At 37.9% G+C, this 16,419-nt stretch overlaps 1 protein-coding gene across 3 annotated transcripts in view; it reads left to right on the forward strand.

Moving 5' to 3' along the window:
* LOC126864034 (protein rhomboid) overlaps positions 1-15,715 on the forward strand; it is a 500,063-nt gene extending 484,348 nt beyond the window's left edge. For all 3 annotated transcript variants that reach the window (XM_050614953.1, XM_050614952.1, XM_050614954.1), the window contains 2 exons: positions 6,063-6,218; positions 8,270-15,715. In XM_050614953.1, coding sequence (XP_050470910.1) covers positions 6,063-6,218; positions 8,270-8,511 — 398 coding nt within the window. In that variant the 3' untranslated portion in view covers positions 8,512-15,715. The remainder of the gene's footprint in view (positions 1-6,062; positions 6,219-8,269) is intronic.
* Positions 15,716-16,419: the final 704 nt, after the last annotated feature.

The raw sequence follows: 16,419 nt of genomic DNA on the forward strand, positions 1-16,419 counted from the left end.
TCTCCCGCAAACTTCGAAAACTACTTCGTTTCCTTGTCCCCGTCGATTCGCCACGAGCCCAGGAAACAACGATAAGAGGGAAATATGCTCACACTCTACACATTCTGACTTAGTCCGTAGAATCAGCAGGAAGAGGATAAGAGACTCATTTGTAACTTCTTCCCACTCACTTTACGTTATTGAATTCCATTGAATTCACACGGCGAGAAGCAATTCGGAAAATTTCCTATAACTTTTTCCTTAGTATCTCCTCTTCCATCTACGTTCTATAATTTCACGAACTTCGAAGAATTTGAAATATTCCATAGCACTGTGACTAAGTATTTCTTCTCAAATCGTGCAACTTCTTCTTCGTGCCACCGATCTACGATGTGTATCCATAACGTGTATGTATTGTTGTAATACACAATTATTTTTACACAATTACTGCGCTTAATTAATCAACCACTTGACTTAACTCGATCGTTGATGGATGAAGTATCGATAACGCCCACGAATAAGGTAAAAATGTCGCAGACCCAACTTAGAACCAACTGCATTAGCGTTTAGCGCTTTAATGGACAAAATCGATAATCCATCGTCGATCGAATCGATCACAATAAAATCAATTCCCATTCTATTAAATAAAAGTGGATTTAAATTTCCTTCCAGTTTAATCAGACGCATTCTCGTGGAATTTTCATTGAAGGTTAAAATATATCGTTCTTGCGGCGGAATCGGGCATGCAGGTTCCGGGTTGGTTCCCAGGTTTCCGGACCCCAGCTCTCGGCTTCCATTACCTCCGTGTCCCTCTTTACGAATGCATCGACGTGCTTGCACTCGCCTTCTAAATGCGCGCTCTATTTTCTCCTGCCGAGCAATACGAGACGCATCGGCTGTCTTTGCAACTCCTTCTCCTCTTTATTCCATCCCGCTTTTACCCAGCATTTTTCCTCTCGGTATCACAGTTCTCCGGCTGAATGCAGCCACGGATCCTTGAGACGGTGGAGTGGTACGCGTAAGAAAATTTTCAAACGTTTCCCTTTTACAGATTCGGTAATAGGATTCGTTGGGTGCCCTGGTGAAAACGAGCGAAGTGCAACGAGAAGAACTCGCTGTTTCTGCTACGTTCGTTTCTTCGTATTATTAGTTAGTGTTAGTGTTAGCACGGTGTTTCATACTACGGTTCATTTTTTTCTATCGTTTAGACGTATCTTCCGATTACGTGGTTTTAAACGAAACTAGTGCTCCAGCGAATTTCCTCTTTTTTCAATTTATGTGTATTTTTAATTTTGTCTGCTATAAACTTCTATAATCGTTAAATAGTTAAACTCGTATAACTATCGAGCTGATAGATAATAAAGACAAATTAATTACTCTAGTTAGATCAGTTTCAGTCTTTACACGTATAAGTATATAATTTATTTTGCAGATCCGTAAGTAAAAGAATGTCGTAAGTAAAAATTTCTCTTTCGTAAGATGTTGCGTTAAAATCGCCTTTTACTGCCAGAAAGATTACTTAAATGATTTCGAACATCTGAATGTTAAGATATATGTCTCGCGTATATTAACATGTCATTAGATTAATGTATCTCTATAGTCTGCTTAACAAACTGTTGGACTTATCAATTTTTCTATTGGACGGAAAACCGATAATACAATCGTGGACGTTGCACGTGTGTGCAGAGTCCCCATAGGACGATCCAAGTACCGACACTCTTCATACTTTTTTTTTGCTATTGGTTGCGGCGCTCGTAGTTGATACTTTGCACCTGTTGCACGTGTTTCAGGTCCAAGAACTATTATTGCGAAAAAAATAAAAATAAAAAATAGACGAAGAAGGCGAGGAAATATAAAAGTCGTTTAATAATATATAATACCTCGAGCGCGTAAAAATAAAATTGACGAGCATCGACGCCCATCGACTTCATTGATAGAATGAAACGTTATTTTCAAACGTCTTTTAATATCCCGCGGCTTCCTCGGATATGGTAACATTTCAGTACGTTTATATTCGAAGGTACGATATCCGGATCTATTCTAATTTAAGATTCTATAATCCACGAAACTCGACAATCTTGTCTTTAGTAATTAACGAGAGCAAAGTTTATCGACTTTCAGACTGTTAGAAGTACGAGTGTAAAAATGCCAAAATACAAATGATATTTTTCTTATTAACGTTAACGTCGAGTAACGTGGAATTTCGTACGAAGAAATTAATCTTACCATTATTAAGCTTGAAGATTCGCGGAGCCCAAAGGGTAGACAATTTTTATGGTGGCGTTCTCTCAGTAATAATCCCGATGTATAGTGGCTGGACAAACTGCAGTCATCTCATCTGACGGGATCCAACCACGGTACCTGTTACGGGAACTTAATTTTAATAGAGTTATCTATATTCAGATGTAGCATGATAACATACCGTAAATTATAACCAGCCGTTGTTACTACCATCGTATTTACTATTTTATCATTATTAGCAGCGTTAACAGTCTGTTGATTAATGGTAACGACCCTTTCTGAATTTTGATACCGTGATAAACAGCCAAGGATTAATATTCGTTTGTCTCTGTTCGTCTTAACGTGCAGCATTTCGCTTTGTCTTTGTTTTAAATAAGATTTCAAAGCGACACAGATCAGCTTGTTTAACGTTGCAATAATCGCATAATTGTCTTATTACAGCTTTTATTAATTCTAAGCAGAAGCAGACATAATTTTCGTCGACGTAAGATTTCGTTGTAATTTCTAATTTTCGATAATTTTAAGAAACTTCGATGATGGATTCGTAATTCTTAATATTTTCCTTCTCGCACATTATCTCTGTTATTTTATTTACATCGTAAAAAGTTATCTCAACGTTCATTTTATTATCTTTCTTCTCGTCTCTAAAGTTACGCTTTGAAACTAAATTCCTCGAACGATTTGCGCTTTCTCTTCCAACCTTCAACCCCATAAGGGATTATACGTAGCGATAGAAGCCGTACGATAATTCAATACGAACGTGCACTATCCTTCGAAGAATAAAGTTCCCCAACTCGAATTCCCCGATGAAACCCGATTCTTTCGCCGGACGTATGTAATACGTAAATTGTTAATTTCTATGGAACTCGGTTATAGTTAGTCGATTCATTAGAGATAAGTAATTTGCTTAATACGGATAGTAACCAGTCTGATGTGAAGCGAACGTTTCCTTGCCAAGGTAGAAACACATATCCGATTTCCAACCGGAGGAAACTCTATGCACAGGTAGTTTACGAGGTTTATGGTGGTGAGCAGAGCCACTACCCTATGGAGCTCCCAGAACGATACAGGTCACTCGCTAATTACTACCACTACTGCTACTATTCTCTCTGTCTGTCCCTTTCTTTCTCTTTCCCTTTCTCTCCCTTTCTCTCTTTCTCTCTCTCTCTCTCTCTCTCTCTCTCTCTCTCTCTTTCTCTCCCTATATGCTTCACAATCGAACTAGACTAACACAGGAGCAGTGCAGGTGAAATTAATAGCTTAGTAAATAATTTTATAATTAAATTCTAAAGTTGTTCCGTAGAACGAAGTAGATTATTGTCGGATAGTACGTAAAGCCAAAAGTTTCGCGGATGAGATAATTGCACGTTTGTTAATCCCCGTGGTCGATCGAATATTCCGATATTTTAGCATCAGGAGAAAATTAATTTTATTTCAATTACTCTTATTGTTACATCGACGTTGCATTTGCCTTGGTTATTAACGACTCAACAGCGAACTTTACAATTTGTTGTACAGTTTGGTATGTTTTAGGCAGCGCGGTAGATTTTGGGTCGGTTCATTGTCCTTTAAATCGTCTCTCAAGCTGGATCTTACGCTGAATCGTTGTCTATTCATGACGTGTCTTCTGCGATGAATGATAATGTGCTCTACTGTCGGATGAACTTCGCACAGTTCGCAGGTTGGACATTCTTCTTTGTTGAGAAGATATTGGCGAGCGAGTTTCGCGTGGCCCATTAGGATTCTTGAGATTACGACTTGGTCGTGTCTTGGTAGAATAAGAATCTTCTTGAAAAAGTCGCTTTGTATTGTTGTTGGTCGTGGTTTGCACGAAGATTTCTATTTTTTGTCCAATTTTCGTTTATTTTCGCTCTTAAGTTAAGGAGTATAATTTCTGCGGACAAACTGTTGCAGGCTGTAATGGTCTGGACCTGGAGAATTGTCTACTTCTTCGGCCACTACTTCGTCCGCTCTCTCGTTCCCACCGCCAGCAGACTTTCACCGACAGATTTTTTCCAACTGATTTTCTGATACAGATAAAGCGAAGAGTTTCTAGAAATGGTTTGTTTACGACGTGTTCGCGATGTCTGACTAGCGCGGTAGTATACTACTGATTTTATTTAGAACGACGGTACACTTGACCTATAAGACGATCGAAAAAGATAATACACAAAATAATACATAAAAATAAATATTACAGAGATACGTGAGTTCTGTAAGGATAATGGGAAAGTATTTTAGTGTTGGAGATGACAAAGAAACTTTCGAACACGATAGAAATTTTTTTCTTTTTTATTTGGTAGACTATTTACAATCAATTCTCGTTGAGAATTTTAAATAACTTCATTTGGCATGGTACAATAACTTGGTTTATAATAATTTATATTATGTTGATTCTAGTTGAATCTAATGCTTCGATCTAAAGGATATTTTCTTTTTAATCTGCGGATCTGGTCCGTCGTGTCAAGTAGTTGGGTGACTAATGGTTGTTGACTCTTGTGTTATATCTGCTTCTGAACTTGTATATTTTTTTCTCTGACTGTGGGTATCTTGAGGTCGCGGTGGATTGTTTCGTTGGTGACATACCAAGGTGCATCTATTAAGGATCTTTGTGTTTTTTATTGAAATCGTTGAAGGATTTCTATGTTGGAGTTACTCGCTGTTCCCCATAGTTGGATCCCATAGGTCCAAACAGGTTTTAGTATGGCTTTTATATAGCATTATTTTGCTCTGAGTGTTTAAGTTGGAGCGACGGCCAATGAACCAGTAAAATTTTGTAAGTTTAGCCTTGAGTTGCTTCGATTTGTCTGTGATGCGTTGTCTCCATGTCAATCTCCTATCCAGAGTCATGCCCGGACGATAGAAATGAAGCGAAGTGCTTCTATATGATCGTTCCGCCACGTCTGACTATCACCGTGTTATACTACTAATTTTAGAGCGATGGCATACTCGAGGTATAAAGCATCCACTGTTAGATTTTCCACGTGGATGATCCCTTTGATTCTTCAATAAATGCGTCTATTTCTCGTCGACATTTAACGATTTCGTTTGTAAAATATCGTTTCTCGTCTAGAGATTTTTAATATTAGTAAACGTAGAACGATATCTTTCACTGAAAATTTCCTTTTCCTGAATAATTTCGTCGTATTAGAAGAAATGACGCGAGAACATTCCGATATTAATCATCATTATGGTCCCGAGTAAACATCCTGAAACTATAAATTTTAGTGACGAAACTAGTCGTAAGTTGGCTGTCTACAGCACAGTTTTCCACTGTCGGCTCTTCCTTCGGCTTCCTACTCGGAAACATCTGTTGCTTCGCACGCATGCGAAACGACGACGTGCGGTCTTTTGTTACACCGTGTAACTTGCTACAATAGAATACACTTGTGCAGTAACGTGCATGCCAACTTGTTTCGCGAAAGTGTTAAATTTGTTATACATGAGACGAAACAGTTTGTAGAATCTTCAAGATTTTCAAGGATTTTAATTTTTAAGATTGATTTCAAGATGTTGAAGGAAAACAAGTTCGTGTCAGTAAATAGAAAAGAACAAATAATAGTAGTAGTCTTCCATTTGTTTGTTCTTTTTATGAAATTCCATCGATTCCTTATTTTATAAATATCATGGAAATTTCTTTATAACGTATCTAGGATTTCAAGAGAAAATATAATATTAACGTTACAAGGAGATGCAAATATCCGTTGTTCTTGAAAACTAATCTTTATCGGTGTTTGTTTCAAACAATGAGAGGCTAACAGTGATAGGTGTTTCAATATAACATTTTTACCGTAACATGCATAATTTGATACGAGAAATGAATTTTCTTTTTATGTTTGCAGGTTCTCTGGGTACTTCGGTGTTCGACACGGACGTGTACCTTGTTGGCGCAAGCGGTGGTGTTTACGCCCTCCTCGCGGCTCACTTAGCCAACGTCCTTCTCAATTATAATAACATGGAGTTCGGCATTGTTCGATTAATAGGGATCTTTGTAATCGGTAAGATTTCGAACAAAATTTACGTTTTCGACATTTTCTTTCCGTATCTTTTTCGATATTACACGGATAGAGAAATTCGTTTAAGCAAGAGAGAAGGATATATTATATTTAAAAAAACAAAGATCGTAAAACTTCATACGTTTCTTTAAAAAGTTATATAGAAAGTTTTCAAGCTATACGTATAAAGCTTTCGAAGAACGAAAAATGTGAAAAATCTTTCCAAACTTCGAACTTAGTATTTTCAACCGATTTAATGTCCTCCTGAACTTTTTCGTAACTTGAAGGTAAAAAATTTAAAATTCGTTAAATAGAAGCTTATGGAATAATACAAGATCCACTTTAAGCTCGACAAATCTATATCGATATAATTTAACAAACGATTAAAACGCGATCGAAGATAAAAAGCCTTGAGCATGTTTAAAAAAAGTTGAATTTAAAATCACCCTGACCACGTAAATCTTCAACGTTTATTCAACGATACACGGTTATCTTGTGACATACTTTCATACTGGTATATACAGGGTGGTTGGTAACTGGTGGTACAAGCGGAAAGGGGGTGATTCTACGCGAAAAAAGAAGTCGAAAATATAGAATAAAAATTTTTCGTTCGAGGCTTTGTTTTCGAGAAAATCGACTTTGAATTTTCGCTCGGTACGCGTGCGGTACGTTATAACGAATCTCACTGTAGATCGTGTCTCGATGGAAAAATAAAAAAAAAAAATTTTATTCTACATTTTCGACTTCTTTTTTCGCGTAGAATCACCCCCTTTCCGCTTGTACCATCAGTTACCAACCACCCTGTATACTTCAACAAAAATAGTGCTCTTTATCTAAATCTATGTTCTAATTGAGTGCCGTGTGAAGCCTTTTACGCAGCTTTTGCATCCCTTTCACGCATCGTGGCTCCGCGATAAAGTTTGAATAAAGATCAACGGATTTAACACTGAAACTACCGATAGTTAACATTAAGCTCTTTCTACCAAATCAAGTCAAAATGACTGGTCTTTTAAAAAAATACGTAATAATAGAATATTTCTATATTTTTTAATTTATTACTTTTTTACAGAAGGAATTCCATGTTATGTAGTACATTTTTCGTATTATTAATCCATCCGGGACCATGATCCCTAAACGAGGGTTGACACATTTATAAAATTGTGTTATATAAATATTTCTAGTGTTAGCATCTAGCGATCGATCCGGAATTTTCCTGATAACTGAAATCGTCATATCGAATGATACGCGGTAAAAATTGTAAAAACGTGTGGGAAGTACAAAACGAGGAAACTGGTTAATTAGGGTTCGAAAACAAATTGCAAGACATTTTTACACTTTGACAAGTACCAGTCATTTTCACTGGTATTGGTATAAGTAACCTTGATACAAAATTATTTTCAGTTTGAATACATAAAAAACAAAATAAAATTCATTATATTATTCCTTTAGTTATCGTTGCGAAGGTCATTACGTTATTACGGGGAAAAAGTATAACATGAAGTAAGAATTTGAAAATAAAATTGTAAAACCAGTCAATTTGACTGGTGTGGTAGTTCCAGTGTTAATATAACTTGCCGGTTTCCCTTTGCTGGTGTTGTTAAAACAGAGGACAAAGTACGGAAAGTGTTTGTAGCATGGGAACGAAGACAGAAGCAGGAGGAAATGGTACACTGTACACGCGAGTAAAACGAGCTTTGCAGTTTTCACAGCATTGCTTTAACGTCGCTACGATTTTCCAAGTTTCTTGCCGACTCGATCCTGTTAATCTCAGACAAATTTTCTAATTCTCGACGTAACGCTGAAACACGGAATTCAAAATTACTCCAGTATTTTACTTGCCGAGATTCGATATCCAATTGCCTATACTCTGTCCAATTAAAATTATTCTGAGTTTCAAAGGTAGGAAAGTCCTAACTAGAGAAATTAGCAGATAACGCCCAACAATCCACTTGATAATCCACTGACAACTCGACATGTCTTCCTCTTATGTAAGCAATCGGCTTCATAGACGTGCAAATGGAAGAAACGTAAAACGAAACGATTTTCATTTTCAGCGAGTGCAGACGTGGGGTTCGCGATCTACGACAGATACGCAGCCGAGCAAATAGGCCCACCAGTTTCCTACGTGGCGCATCTGACGGGTGCATTGGCGGGTCTGACGATCGGTTTGTTGGTGCTGAAGAACTTCGAGCAGCGGCTCCACGAACAGCTTCTCTGGTGGGTGGCCCTCGGCGTATACGCGGCCTGCACGATCTTCGCGATCATGTACAATCTCATGCATCCGGACTATCCATGACGCGAGGTCAGCTTCGCGTACGGCCAACCGCGAAATTCGTAACGCGAAGCTGACTAACAAATTGTCGAACTAACAAAGGTGGACACAGATGAGAAATCGAGAAGAAACATGGAAGTTTGAGTTGATCGAGAGGACGGTCGAGAGAAACTGTTCTCTAACCTCGACGAAGATGAGCGAAGAAAAAAAGAAGAAGATTTTTCCAAGCGTCTAGTGGATTTTTTGAAGACGAAGAGAAAGAAGAAACCTCTGTTTCCGATTCCACGGCGGTCGCGGTGCAGAGCAAAGAGACGATAAGAAGATATTTTTGAATGAAGGAAAGTTGAACATTGCACGGGACGGTTTTTTTAGTCGTGTATGGCGAAGCGAAGTTTTTGGACGAACACGGCGAAGAAAAATTAGATGGGAAGGTTCGTTGTTTGCTAGACTGAAGAATGAAGAGGAGAATCGATGATAGCCCCTGTTGATAAATCGCACTTTCCAAGAGTTTGCCTCGAGGGGAGCTTGGAAAGTGATAGAGAGCGATGGCAAATATTTCGGAGAAACTGTAAGTAAATGGTTAGCAAAACAGGACTACGATTAGAAGGAAAAATTAATGATTACGTAACGCTAACAGGAAGAAAGAGAAATAATTTTCTAATCACTGGCATTCGCGTAAGAGGAGATTTTTAAAAGTATATTAAAATTCAAAGGAAGTGGAAGAATGAATATTTTAGCTACTTTGATCGAACTTAGTCATCAGTACAAATTGAAAGAACAAGCAAAATGAAGATATTCGAAGGAGCCGTGACACTTGACACTCGTTGAATATGCAAACTTGAACGAATAAAACGAGAAGCAAGAAATAAAGGGGAAAAATACAAATAAAAAGGAGAGAACAGAAACAAGAAAGACAAAGAACACAGACCGGAAAGAAAACACTGTGCGACAGCAAATCTCATTATTTTCGAATACAATTTTCGCGAGATAGCTCCCTTATTCGTCGAAATGTCGCGTAATTAAAACAATACAGATATAAAATTACATTCGTGTCTCTCTCTCCCACGTCGGGACAAATTCAACTGTGCATAGGATAATTAATTAATTAATTCATTAAAATACCAGGAAGAAAATTCCTTTCCTACGCGCATACGCGTCATGGTTCGCATCGACTCTACGTATCTTCTCCAAGTCGAATATCGCAACTACGAAAGAACGAATCTATCACGGAGAAGATAATAAAAAAAATCGAAAAATTTGAATGATACAACCGATCCCTTCCCCTCGAGCGTCAGCGATTTCCTACTTTCCCGGTGAGAAACCAAAGATTCGAGATACCTCTGGGAATCCGTTTACGGGACCCAAATTGTCGTTCGAATTACGATAACCACGAAAACTCGCGATTCATCGAGCAGAGAGAGTGAGAGAGTGAGAGAGAGAGAGAGAGAGAGAGAGAGAGAGAAAAGAAATGGAAAGGAATGGTATAAGGAAAGAACAGAAGAACGATGAGAAGAAGAAGAAAAAAATCTTCGTTTAAAGGATTCGTTTCGGGGGGATGGGAGGGGGAGGGGGAGCGGACGACACGAGCGTAGAAGGAGACGCGATTCTTCTTTCCGGATTATTTTCTCGCTTATCGGCCGCTTTCGTGGCACGAAGAAAACCAAAGAATCCTAGCGAACAACCTCTTTTGCCCTTTTCAATTTCACTTCTCGAACGAAGACGGACGACAAGCGAAGAGCAACGGAGATAGAGGCGAAAAGATGTTCCGGAGGAAGCCTTCGCGATGTCGAGGGAAACAAGGTGTCCAGATACAAGAAACCGAGAAGAGAACCAAGGGAGAACGATCGATCGTCTCTCTGGTCACGAGGAAAACGAAAGAAGAATGGTCTTTTCGTCGCTATTCGAGGATCGATCCTGGCAGCAAACGCGGCAACGATCTTTCTCGGGAATCGAACGGAACGTCGTGCAAATGAAAAAACCAGCAGATTAAAGAATCGAACGTCTCCTACCGGCGTCTTCTCTTACGGCTGACGATCGCAAGGATTTGCCTTGGTCGTTGGAAAATTCGTTCCTTTACGAAGTTGAATCCGACAACCACGAAGCACGATGATCTTTCTTTATTAATACGAGAATTAAGAAAATCGATGATTAATCGAGGAAAAAGAACTTCGACGTTCTTCGGTTCAAATACGTCTCGAGGCGTGAAATTCAAACAGCGACCGCGCGCCGCTGAATTTAGTTATCTTCGGGGCATTTACGTAATTATCGCGAAACGCGATGCTCGTCGAGATGCGTTTTTAAGAAAGAGAGAGAGAAAGAAAAAAAAAAAAGAAAAGAAAAACTGGTTCTGTTCTTCATCTTCTACCGACTGCCGAACATCCACGATCATCACCAAGGTGCGATCAAGATGTGATCAAAGCTGTCTCCTCCAGCGTGTTTGTGACCGAGCGATCGATTCGCGCTCTAATCTGTATACCATTGTAAATAATTCTGTACATAATCAAAACGGCGGACATCCCGCCATGTGTATGCACGAGTGCGTGTGTGTGTGTGTGCGTGTGCGCGAAAACGAATGCGAGAGTATAATGCAAGCGCGTTGGACCGAAGTAAATCTCGGTCGACCGCGCGGTCTAGTCTGATAATCGCGAGATTGCGTGGTTGCTCGTATAAAACAAGAGAACGATAAGAGAGAGAGAGAGAGAGGGAGAGAGACAAATAAGAAACGAATATCAAGTATTTTGAATTTGGTGTTTCGCGAAGTAACAAGATTTTCTTAGAAAAATTTGCTTAAGAAGATACGATGAAGATTCGCGAGTTTTGTGGGACAACTTTCTCAAGCTTTGTCCATATTCTATGTCCCTGTTGATATTATAATTTAGTAACATGATTTATCGTCGACCTAAAATTCAAGTTTCGTTCGAGGAGAATTTCGAAGAACGAGCTTAGGCCCATTCGAAGAAAGAAAATCATCGAACAGCGAAACGAAGAAGCTTGCGCGAATGATCGAAGAATATCGTTGCGATTTTCACGAGTTCTTCGCGAAACATATGTGTTCACTCTATAAAGGCCCATTTGTAATTAAATTGCGTATAACTATAAGGTGGTTGCGTTATGGTCGACTAGTTGTACCGCGGATCTTTGGAAGCGCGTGTCTTTCGCCTTTTTCTTAACTTATTTGCTTATTCTCGTTCTTCGTCGCGCGTATATTCCTAGTAAATACGAAAGCTTCTATTTATTGATACTTTCTCGTCGATAAAGGTGTGCCGGTGATTTCGTCGCGACTTGGATCTCCTCGAGTCCGCTCCATTCGTTAATCCACGTCCTCTTTTTCTCTTCTTTCTTATCCATCGGTCGACTCACACACGTGGAAATATTCTCAATTTATTTTGCCTTCCCATTTATGGATCGATTCTTTTCGTTATAATTTCCCAACTATTTTCATTTCTTAAACGTAAATGATACCAGATTGGTTGAAAATTTAGGAAGAAAAATATTAACGAGTAAATCGAGAATTATTTCGTTGCGACGTTGAGTTTCCTTTGGTTCGCGAAAACTAATCGTCAGCGCGAGTTTCGCGAGATAAAAAGAGCGAGAGAAAGGAAAAGGAGGAAATTCGTACCAAAAAGTCGATGGCGAAAAGGCGAACGAGTTCAAACCGAGAGTGATTAACGATGCTAGTCAATTAGTAGCGGCAGCAGGCAGCTAAGGCATTAAGACATTGTCGGAGAACAATTTTCCTTCTTCTTTCTTTTTTTTTTTTTTTTTTTTTCGTTTTGAAACGGCGAGATACGGCTCGAAAATTTACTTTAGAACAACGTGGTGATTCGTCGTTCGGATTTCTGACGTGTTTCCTCCGATTGATTACGCTTACAAATAATCGTTAAATAGCATCAATAGTTGCTAACTCGACAATTACGAAAATTGAATTTTCACCGTATATCGTGACAATCTGCATTAATGGAATTTTCTCATCTTTTCGTTTGAAACGTATCGTGTCAGAAATCATGGAAAAACATCGAATCACCAATTTCATCAGCGATTTGAAACACGTCGTCCTAACGATTTTGACTTCAAATCGGACAGCAGAATATTATTGTTGAATATTAATGCCAGTCCTCGAGTTCCACGTTTATTTATTTCGAAGAGCCGGCCAAAATGTTACCTGCGAGGCAAATAGAAAAGTTCCGCTCGCGACATAGTCTAACTCTATCAGCATAATTAAGGCGTGACGACGAGAGATTTATACAGTCACGAACGCGTTGTATCCGTTAAATTATTTCGCGTGTTAACGTTAGAAGCTAAAACACGTGTTCAAGTCGAATTCGTTTAAGTGTCGAATTCGTTTAATGTATCGTTCGATTCTGCTCGTTTCTCCCTTTCCTTTACAGCCTCGAAGAAAACGGAGGGAGATCATCGAACAACGTATATTATTTTCACGCGTTTTTATTTATTTATTTATTTATTTATTATTTCGTTTTATTAAGCGGCGCCCGAGCCAGCTATCGAACATCCGATACGACGAACTAATCCGAATATTCGATATCGATAGAGAATCCGTGGTTAGATACACGGATATCTATCGTAACGACAGCGTTTTCGTTTCGTTCTCGACACTTGAGCGGCTTCGAATTCGCGTACCTCGAAATTTGTAGCAGCGCTACACGCGCGCCGATACTAGTATTAGTTCTTGTTTAATTTCTATTACCGTTGCTGGGCATTGTTTGTTTCGAATTCTGCTTTTAATTGATGCAGTTTCGCCTCCTGGAACGCGCGCCTCTCGGATAACGGAAGCACAGACGTTTCGAGGAGGGATCATCCTGCTCGTTTGCGGAATAATTAACGAGCAGAATTGGATTCTTCTCTGCTTTTTCTTTTCTTCCCGGTCTCGAGAGGTTTAGGTTTTAAGTTGATATTTTTGATGAACTCGACGTTTCGATGGCCGAACCAAACAATTGTACCTACCGTGAACAACGTCCACTTTCTGTACCGCTGTTTTTAAAACGAAATTTTAATGCAACAATTCATGGAACACGCGTCTCGAACCGGCGTGCTGCGTCGAGTCCTCGAGGCTCGAAGATCGTCGGGATCATTGAAACGAGCCCTTTCTGTCGAACGTACGAATGATATACAGTAGAACTTCGTTTGTGCAAACTTGTCGGCAGGCAAGCAATTTACGTAATTGGAACAAATGTGATGAGATTTTTCAATTTGCTCATTAATCTTCTATCATTAGCTATTTATTATTATAGTAAGAGTTTATTGGGTTCGTATTCAGGTAAATACATTCAGCTGGCAGAAATTCATTTATTCGCGTACCAACCGAAATGAGATTGGCCGACTGAAATTTCGTGTAAACAAAATAAAAGTTCGTGTAAACGAAGTTCTAGCGTAATTGGAACTCAACGAATGATCGTTAGAATGATTGCAAAATATGAAATGTCGAGCAGTGAGATTAAATTTCCGAGTATATTCAGCGTTTATTGTAATGCATGTGAAAAATTTGATATATTTCATTTCAAGACTGAGTTTGATCGAGAGTGATCTAGCTTGAGAAACGTAAGACGGCAAATCACGATCAAACTGTTAGTAATTAAAACAGTTCTGCGTAAATACGCTCTTTCCATGCGATTTGAAATATTCAATAGTATCTTTTTCATTGTATCGTAAGAAGCACAATTTTTGTGTAATTTCGTGATTCACAATTTTCAAATAATTCGTCTAGTCGAAGAAAATTGTTTATGTAATGCGCGCCGCTGCTCGTAATAATCGTCAGCGAAACCGAACGAGAAATCGAACGATCGCTTGTGATCTTCTGGCGATTATACTTTATTGCGCTAATTAGTTTTGTAATAATTGGACTGTGGATATTTGTGCAGTTATGAGAGATTGAAATATCTAAGAAATTTACAGAATTCGCGCGATATACAAAAATATGCAAGAAATATCCAAAGTATTGGTGATAATATTTAAAGCATTAATTATTAGATTTCATTTATTTGGATGCTTTCGAAATACAAATTGAAAATATGAATTTGCATAAGCATTCGCAGTCTAATGTACGTCAACGCGTACAAGGGAAAGACGTCCTTTTCAGTTTCATACAATTAGCTTCGTATAATTAGTCGATTTTGTAGCCACGAATGTTCGCTTTCATCTAATCGAGTCAGGGCAGGTTCCTCGCGAGTTTAAAACAATTGTAACGCGATCATGATTTTAAATCAAAATAAGAAAAGAAGAAGAAAAAAAAAACGAAAAAGAAATAATTCCAGAATAGAGTTTCTCTTGGAGCGGTAGAGGCAAGTGCGAGCTTGCCATCTGTCAAGCCTCGTTTAGATTAGTCAAATTACTTGAATTCAAATGATTTCAAGTTAAACGAAGACTTTACTACGGACTTTACTTTAATATGGAATATGAAAAGAAAATAATTTGATCGAAATCCGTGAAAAAAGAAAAAAAGACAATAGTAGCTATTACAACTGTACTTAATTTTTAAACCAAACAAAGAGACAATTTTGAGATTGATTGACTGTATAACAGAATTTTGGAATTGTTTCTCCTATAAATAGCGGAAGTATGATTTATCGTAATTTCACTGTATAGTCTTCAATTGACTTGACCATGAGAAATTCTAGTAACTTGCCCAATCCGAACGATGCTTTGAACGAAATTAAACACATTTATCTTATACATCTCTCGGGTGAATTAGCCGAGGAAAACATTGTTCGTTTAGTGTATGGTCGATGGATATCTTCTCTTCGTTATTTATTTATTTATACCATTGATAATGTACGGTCAGTCATGAAACGTTCACAAGCCAAAGAGGCGGAGCTAGTAAAAGCGAAAATAGGCCTGAAAGGTTACTTTCCGTGCGACTATTGATATTATCGTTACTGTAGTCTTGTTACTTATTATTATTGTATTATTATTATTATTAATATTATTATTAATATTATTATTAATATTATTATTATCGACTTATATAATAAATTATTCTTATTACCGTCATCGTTTAAATAAACCTCGCCAGCGTCATCGTTAGTCAGCTCGTTTCGTCGCATTCGTTCGTTGATGTCTCCGTGTGCAAGATTTCGGATTTTCCCGGTGCGCGTGGGGAATGAAAATGAAAGACAAAGGATCTTTTGTAAATTGTATAAATGAAAAAACAAGAAGTAGCAAACGTTGTAAAAGGAACGCGAGAAATGTGCGAAAATAAAATTTTTGTGAAGAACGAACGTTCTATTTCCTTTACCTTCCCTAAATTCCAGATAAGAATGCAAGCTGCGTTTTAATATAATTCGTACTATGTAATTCCTTTATTCTTATTACATTAAATTAACAAGGTTTTTAATAAGAGAACTATCACACTTGTCTCGTACACTTTTTATACTTTTCTGTATACTAAATTCGGATGTTGATACAATTATAGGTTATACAACTATAGAATGAATCAATTGAATCGAATGATAGCCTTACAATATAATAAAGTAACTAAAATAAGACGTTACAGTGTAAGTGACACAATGGTACAAGTTGAACTACGGTATGGATGGTAGATCGATAATCGGTACAACAGGAAGCATACCAACTTAAATATGCACTGTGAGCTGATAAATACATTTAAACGTAAATGCAGACTAAACATGGCATTATTGAGACTTTGCGTTTCTCGTTCTGAAATATTATACAGAATACCGACCTCGAAACAAGTCAGATTTTTTTATATATAAATATAAGCTAAGATAATTGTTTAACTATTGTAATTAATTCACTCGTAAATTATTTGTTGAAATTAGTACTCGGAAAAGGTCTTCGAATAAATATTTTTTATTCATTCGTTTAGACTGGATGGTAAGACTGTATTTTATTTGTAATTCCATACGAAACTTCAATTTTAATTCAAACCATTATATACTGAATCGGTAACGTCGCATG

Source organism: Bombus huntii, chromosome 3, assembly GCF_024542735.1.
Source record: "Bombus huntii isolate Logan2020A chromosome 3, iyBomHunt1.1, whole genome shotgun sequence".
Classification (NCBI taxonomy): Eukaryota; Metazoa; Arthropoda; class Insecta; order Hymenoptera; family Apidae; genus Bombus; species Bombus huntii.